This window comes from Echiichthys vipera, assembly GCF_963691815.1.
Source record: "Echiichthys vipera genome assembly, chromosome: 4".
NCBI lineage: Eukaryota > Metazoa > Chordata > Actinopteri > Perciformes > Trachinidae > Echiichthys > Echiichthys vipera.
The window spans coordinates 16,545,344-16,553,434 of record NC_139829.1 but is presented as its reverse complement, the minus strand read 5'-3'; the positions used below and the strand labels follow the sequence as shown (position 1 = coordinate 16,553,434).

General features: G+C 39.3%; 1 protein-coding gene across 2 annotated transcripts in view; it reads left to right on the top strand.

Annotated features, from left to right (window-relative positions):
- Positions 1-8,091, top strand: part of dock8 (dedicator of cytokinesis 8) — a 56,985-nt gene that overhangs the window by 12,328 nt on the left and 36,566 nt on the right. For both annotated transcript variants that reach the window (XM_083911801.1, XM_083911802.1), the window contains 6 exons: positions 1,405-1,580; positions 2,031-2,102; positions 2,618-2,726; positions 6,359-6,568; positions 7,079-7,164; positions 7,846-7,912. In XM_083911801.1, the coding sequence (XP_083767927.1) occupies positions 1,405-1,580; positions 2,031-2,102; positions 2,618-2,726; positions 6,359-6,568; positions 7,079-7,164; positions 7,846-7,912 (720 nt within the window). The remainder of the gene's footprint in view (positions 1-1,404; positions 1,581-2,030; positions 2,103-2,617; positions 2,727-6,358; positions 6,569-7,078; positions 7,165-7,845; positions 7,913-8,091) is intronic.

Sequence of the window (8,091 nt, the reverse complement as noted above, 5' to 3'; positions counted from 1 at the left end):
GATTGATGTGCAAAAACATGTCTGAAGGCGAATGGAATTTGCTCTGCTTTTTAAAAGTTGAGTACAGCAGTGACTCATCTTGTTGCTGCAGCTATCTCTACCTCTTCTGTGTGTACATATTCTCTGTTAGTGTGTACACCAGTGGCTGGCCATGCTCTTTTCTTTTTCTCTCTCTCTGTATCCTCCTGTAAGCACACTTTCTCACACAGCGAGTCTTTCACAAACTACCTGTTTGTCATGCAAATGCTTCCCGTATGGGACAGTGTGCACAGCTGTAACCGCTTAAAAATGTTTTTAGTGAACACTGTGCTTTGTATATATTTGTATGTGCGAAAACTGCTATTAAAAGCATTCATTAAAACACATAATATCACTGGCTAGATACGGTTAAATAAAACAAAATTAAGAGCTGTGGGCTGTGGTAACAAGTTGGCTTCAAGATATTTTATGCCATCAGGGACAAACCATTTTCTATAAATATTTTTCTTCGCATATGGTACTCTGTACCTTTACCCATTATTTATGAAGTTTTTCAGTATAATATTGTGGTATAAGTTTATTTCTAAACTTTTGCCTCCGCCAGTCACAGCCTGCCGACTATAATCAGATTGGATGTCTTCTCAGTTGGCTGCCACTTTGCACAGAAGCACCTGCTCCATGCAGGTTCCCAGGTCCCTTTTGTGGTGCCCAGCTGGCTCCACAAAAGGGACGTGTGTTATCTCATATTCTGTTGTTTTTTTCTTGCTGTGGGCTCTTTCTAATGATAAAAAGTGTGTCTATTCTCCCTCTTTAAGTGCCAGTAAGAATTTGTCTCGTTGTGTGCACTGATTATTTGAACAATACTGATTCCAGAACCCCAAATGAAAATTCAGCCCATTTGCACTGTACATAAAAGTGATTACAGCATTGCCTTTGATCTGCTGTAGCTCTGGAGTGGAGGATGATAGACTTTCTGTCTAAAAATAGGTTCACAGAAAAAAAAATGTCCTTGCTGTCTTACACAGGCCAGTTTGTTCCAGTTTTTATTTGTGTATGTACTCTATTGTTCCTCTACAGGTATGAGGTATCAGAAAATAGTCATGATTAAACTTGTCTGGTCCCACCAACTTCCTATCTTTTCTTTTTTTCTCACTACTTCTCTGTTTTAATTAATCCATTGTATTGTTCCTTTGTTATATCTTCCATATTTTTCTTATTTATTTACCTCCACAGACAATTCTTATGAAATTGCTTGGTATGATCCATGCGTTTGTGGTAAATAATGAATATTTACCCTTAAAATGCTCTTATGGTCCCTCTTAGATCCGTAAACTGCAAATATGATTTCACATTTATTCCTCATATCATGATATTCAGTGCTGTGTCCTAATTCTTACCTTTTTTCATCACCCTTTCATTCTGCAGCCTCAGTCATATGAAGCTGTGGAGCCATTGGACCTGGAGGAATTCCTGATGTCACAATTAAGAAGTGGAGACTTGGCCCTGATGCAGGAACTCGGAGACTTCCCAGACGATGACCTGAAGGTGCAGCAGGTGGAGAAGGAGTGTCGCACTGTTAGACACTCTGTCCCTGAAGATGGGTGGGTCACAGGATGTCTGAAATTGACCAGAGGAAAACAAAACACTGGAAAAAAAATATCCTTCCTACAATAAAATGTTAGACCTGTTTGTCTAGAAAAGATAAAAAGAGTCCTCTTTTTTTAGAACGTTTTTGGCAGATTGATTATAGTAAAAGTTGCACACAAAAGCATCTCTCTTGCATTTAATGATAGTTGTGAAGGTAATCTTTATGCTGAGCATCTAGAAATGTCAGAGTACATACTTGTTTTTTTAAAAATGCCTTCAAGGTTGTCCTTGTAAAATTATTCTGCCATCACGTTCTACCATATGTAATCCAGAGAATTCACTTGACCATGAAGAACAGATTAAGATAGAGGAGGAATGTAAAGTTTTCAGTTATCTGTGAATGTTTTGCATATGTGTCTGCATGAGAATGTGTCTTCTTATCCTCGTTGTCCTTCTCTTTGTAGAGCGGTGTTGGATCCACACGTGAGAGACTGCGTGAATAGTTACATCCAGCCGTGGCTTTTGGTCTCTAGAAGGTAATTTGTCCTTCCGAAACAATGTGAAGTAGCTGATGTACAGGCAGTTTAATTTCAATTAAAATTACACCTTAAAATGACAAAATAGATCTATTTTTGGAGACAATTCAGAAATAGAAAGCTATATGTACTTCAAGCTTCACTATTGTAATCTACACTCTCCAAATCACAGAAATAATGAACTCCCTCAGCAGTATCTTAGCTGTGCAACACATGCCAAGTGTCTGAGAAGTTTGACATGTCTGTGGAACAGGAAAAAGGAGGCCTGAGAGAACCTGTTAAAAATTTAACACTGGACTCACCTGTCTGACACATTGTAGTTCTCGCCATATCTCTCTCTCTCCCACACACACTCGCATGCACTACACAAATACTCTGTCCCTATGTTGCATAAGGCTTCTGTTTTTGTTGTTATCTGGTATGATTTGATCTTCAGAGGTGTGTCAGTTGTAACCATGCATGTAGCTTTGTTAATGTGTATGTCACAGTCTTTGAACTTTTGTGTGTGTGAGAAGGTGCCAGGGCGACGGCTGGAGTGCATATTCGGAGCGAGCAGGGCTACACAAACTCCTTCGGAAACAGACATTTGAGTCCGACGTTGAGCCAGAGAACCAGCAGAATCCAGTATGAAACACACACGCAGCCAACACACACATCTTCTGACTATTTGTTACCCAATAAAGGAGAAGTATTTTCCTTCTTCAGAGTCAGTCTTGTGCACTGTGGCGTGCAGTGTTGTCACACTGAAACAATTCTTCACTTCTTTCTTCCTTCAGTCGGTCTGTCCTGTTCTTAACAATTCTTAAGACCTGTCTTTCTGCTGTTGTGTCAGTCTACTATTGTGTATCTGCACCTTTTCAACACACATCATCCTAAAGGGGCTTGTTGTTGTTGTTGTTGTTGTTGTTGTTGTTGTTGTTGTTGAAACAGGGATTTTAGTTACGTTCCTTAATGACGTTCCATTAGTGTAAGAACAAACGAGAGAATATTGCATTTCTGATACAGCTTAATCAACATACAGTGACCGTACATCTTACTTTTAATGGAAGTCAAAATACAGTGTGTGGTGCATTCTAGTAGCTTCATCGTAAAGCCACAAACCAAATAAAAAAATAAATAAAATACAAAGATTAAAACAGCAAGATACAACGTGTTCAATATTAATTAGTGAGCTGTAGAGGTACTGGTCGGTGAATGCCAGGCTAAGCTAAAATAAGCTAGTTGCCTCCCTCCTTCATACTTTCCGCACAGACATGAGAGTGGTACAGATCTTAGTGTATTTCTCAAAATGTCAAACTGTATTTCCTAAGCATCACTACAAACAGAGCTTTGCCCTTGAATGCCAATATGTTGCACTTTGTTAAAGTGTCTTTTGTGAGAGCAAAGCCATTAAGTGAGAGCAGCGTGGTAGTTCATACTGATCAAGAGTTGAGAGAGACCAAAATACTGGATGTGTAATGTGAGGGAGGAGTGGGAGACTGGGGTGGCGAGTGTTTCAATAGTGCACACAACAGTGTTTTGTTATTCCTATCACTCTTTCCACTTTGTCAGTGGCTCTTTTAAGTTTACTCAGCCTGGCTCACATAGAACTAAACCTGAATATTATACCCTTTAACTCTTGTCACCTCTTTGTTCAGCCAGACAGCCGGACAGGCATTGTGGTTAAATATATATTTTTTCTATTCTACTCTACACATTTTAAAAATTGGTAGCTTACGTCTGTCTGCATGCCTTTACCTTTCATTATGGATCCCTGCCTAGTAGTTGAATGACATTATTTTGAACCAAGTTCCCATCATCTCTCACATCCCTCCCTAGCTCTTTTCTCATAGTGGCCAAATCCCTAGTTCCCAGCATCAGGCAGTCCCAGCCAATCCAAGTCCCAGTCAGTGCTACTCCCCAGCCCCCTCCTGTCTCCCCACCCTTGCCAATTCTGGTTAATCACCCAAACCAAAAGGCCCTTATTACCGCTGCGGGTTTCCCATGAGCAACATGCCAGAAAGAGAGTGTCAGGGAGGGGAAGAACAGCCCTATTGTCCCTTAGTGCTTAATGGGTCTTTTCTACGGTCCAGTTTGGTTTAGCAATAGCCCTGGGATCATGGTGTGATGGTCCCTCAACAGGGGGAAGCTTCGCCCGGGTGGATGCTCGGTCAGTCCTCGCCTGTGGTTTGAGAGCTTCTATGTGAGATTGATGGATGATGGGAATGAAAGAGACAAGGACGATGTAGCAAGGGAGCAATGGGGTAATGCCCTGCCCTGTAGCTGAGTCTGAGTAATTCTATATGGTGCTAGTGCCGGCCAGAGAGACCTCTTACTAATGGGCAGAGGATGCTCTAATTACTTTACATTAACACAGGCAATTCAGCTGTTACCAGGATTTTTTGTTTCTTCCTAGATAATAGTTGAGATTGACTTTAATTCACAGGCACAAGTCATATTCAAAATGCTCAGAAAAGGTATTTGTTGGCTTTGCTCCCCTTTCCTCGAATTCCCAAAGGAGGGAGAATTATGAAGCTGAGTCAAGTGTGTTTCATGTTATACATTCATAACATTAATATAGCAGCAGCCAACTATTTTTGTGCACTTTTAAAGTGAAGTCACTCTCCCTCTGTGTGTGTTGTAATCCAAGTTTGTTGTTTGTTTTGATAGCATCCAGCCGCACATGCATGTTAGTGCATACGTCGGTGTTTCATATATTGGGAAACAGTTTGCCATGTGGAGGTAGTCACAGGTTTTTAATGTCAGTGTTTGGATTTATTTGCATTAGGTGGTTGAGATAGGTTGTATCACTATACGAACACTTAGATTCCAACTAAAACAGCAGAAAACAAATTGGAGGGGAATAACTATTTTTAACTATGTACAATAGAAGACAATAAGTTGCATGATTCTGACCTTACTCCAGGGCATCTGATGGCACTGCTATATTAAGTGAGCGTTTTAAAGGCTTAAAGCTCACACCTTAGTCTGGTGTTCAGTTTTGTCCAACTGCCCTGTTCTGTTGCTGGCAGGGCACCGGATGTCAAAAAATATGCAGCAACTAGTAAGCTTATTTTCCAGGGCTATTGTGGCTCTGGATCAGCGAGTCAGCCCAGCCCTCTTTGCTGCCATCTTTTCTGTCAAGCTTGCCATCAGCCTGCTGCGAAATCTCTGATTATAGAACTCAAACAGCTAATGTAAAATGCATCTATATGTCACTATAGTGACTAGTAACTCTACCACTCTATTGTATGTCAAAATTCAATGGTCTTATTGCTTGCATTCTGGCAACTTTATGTGTAACTATTAAGATACAGCAAGAAAACTACATTTTTATAACAGTGATGGAAGCACCTGCTGACACAACATTGTATCACTTCACTTTGTAGCATAAAGTGAACATGAGCCTGTGTTGTGTGTTCTCTACATTGAGTAAGTCACGATCAGACAAAAACACAAGACACTATCATTGACTCCAGGCCAGACAGTAAGTGTCTAGACTGCGTGAATGCCTCTTTGTTTGTTATGTCTGCTGACCACATAACCATGGAGGCTGCATTTTTAATGTAGTGTATGTTGTTGACCGGTTATAAAATTCTGTGGAAGTATACAGTTGATATTATGTTGTTACACATTATAGCTTACGTCCATTAAATTTGACTTTCTCAAAAATATCTACTTTTTTGATACCCCATGATTAAATCGATCTTGGTTAAATATACATTTGATAGTACCAAAAGTATAAAACAGATCTACAATCAAACAATCACATTATAACAAATGTGTTGGTATGTGCTCAGTGACTTTTTCTATACCAGCACTGTGTACAAGTTGTACATGAAAAAAAAAATCTTATTTTGTTGTGTGTCTATGACTTTCTTTTTCTTTTTTCTGTGGTATCAAAGAGGTCTAGAGGATTGTTTTTTAATATTGTATCAGCGTTTTAAATTCTGCGATTGTGACAACCTGAGAACGGTTGGGAGATTTAAAGCTATGGGTAAACAATACAATGGGGCTGGCAACTATGGATGTCTTTTGTTCTGTTTATTCATTCAAATAATATAGTTTAAATTGAGGTAGAACAGGCTTTGTTCAAATATCTGTTAATATAGTATTGCTTACTCTGCACCCATTTTCTTTGATGTCTCTTTTAATATCATCCCTCTGGATATTCTGCTTTAATACCCCTTATTTTGCTCTTGCTTTATTTTTATCTTATTGCTCCATCATTCCCACTCGCACATTTCAATCTTCTCACCCTATTCTCCATGCCCCAGGTCAAGTCTCCAACACTAGCGGGGCTGAGTGATGACTCTGGCCGCACACTGACCTCCTCTGACTTCAACTTGCGATGTTTGACCCCGGATCAGAGAGTGGAGGGGCTGCTGGCTTTTAGCAGCCACGAGGAGCTGGACCGCTTCAACCAGGAGGCACGGCAGGGTAATAGGCACCCTGAGCTGTTCGCTCTGTACCCACCAGCTGATGAGGTGAGATACAGAGAGAGCTGGTATTCATAATGTGAGCTTCAATACAAATCCGTTGAAGTCTGCAATATATCTGAGGTTGTCTCTGGTTTCTCTTAAATACAGTCAGTCAATATTTCAGAGACATGTACGAATATTAACATTACAGCCATCTTTTAATTAATATTTATAATCTAAAACTATTTTAATCAATCAATTAAGTAAAAATTCCAAACAATCAAAGGGATGATTTGCTTTTTTCTTGGTTTTATGTGATGTCACAATTTTCCTCTTTAACAAGAACATTTAATATATAATGAATTTGCAGACAAATCTAGTTTTTCTACTTTTCTTGCGTGTAAATAGATTTATTACTATACCTTAAATACTTTTCCTTTTTGTAGTTTTAATTTTACATAAAAATGGTGTTCATAAATACCTGTGAATGTTGTTTAAGAGTCTAAATATTCTCTAAATGAACTCCTCCATTTCTTTTTGCATGGTTTGAAAACTTTCTCTACTAATGTGTTCTAGGACGATGCAGTGGAGATCCGGCCCATCCCTGACTGCCCCAAAGAGCACACTGGAGACCGCATCTTGATCCGATGCCAGGCCATCAAGTATGTCATACATTTTCATAATACTGTAGGAGGATGGGTTTTAAACAGCTGGTTCCTTGCCTTGGACACAGTTGTCTGTGTTAAAGGGGAATTATTCCAACACCCCCTTATTTATGAAAATGACCTTTTGCTAAGCATTTAACATACAGTATATTCTTGTATGTCACATCTCACTATGACTTAAAGGTCTGCCTCGTTGTTTCAGAATGGCTCGCTTTATATGTTATGGAGAGTTCACTGTGGGAGAGTGGAGGAGTTCTGTGCTGTTCAGAGGCTGTTGTTCTTCTCCATAAAATCACTGTTCCTCCCTCTCTCTGTGGGATTTTGTCTTTCTTTTTTTTCTATCATTTATACACACACAAACACATAGAGTTTCTCTGCCTTTGACTCTTCATCTCACTCGTCTTTTTTGCAACCCAAAACACAGCCAAAAGTTTTAGTTGAACTCATTGCTCAGCTTGCAGTGGTTTGGCAACTTCACCCCCTATCATTTAACCCTCAGTTCAAACATGTTATCACTTACTGTAGAACATTTTATTCAACAATAATTTACGGAAATATAATAGAATAGGGAAAAATAGAATAGAACATAAGTACAGTAAAAGTTGTTGAGTAAGTGAAGTATTTGTCTCTCTTGCTTTTATTTAATTCCCTTTTTCCTTTTACTTTATGACTTCATAGGTTTGAGATTGACATCGAGCCCATATTTGCCACCATGGCCTTGTATGACCTGAAAGAGAAGAAAAAGGTAAGGAAAAAATGGTTCCAAGTAGTCCTTGTGATTTCCAATGTTGTCTCTACTTTTCTTTCTAATGGTGACTACAGGCATGTTATAACCTATGTCACGGAAACGTTAACCTGACCACATATTTCACATGATTGGACAAAATTACAAACCTCTCATAATACAAAAGCCCTGGAGTAAAT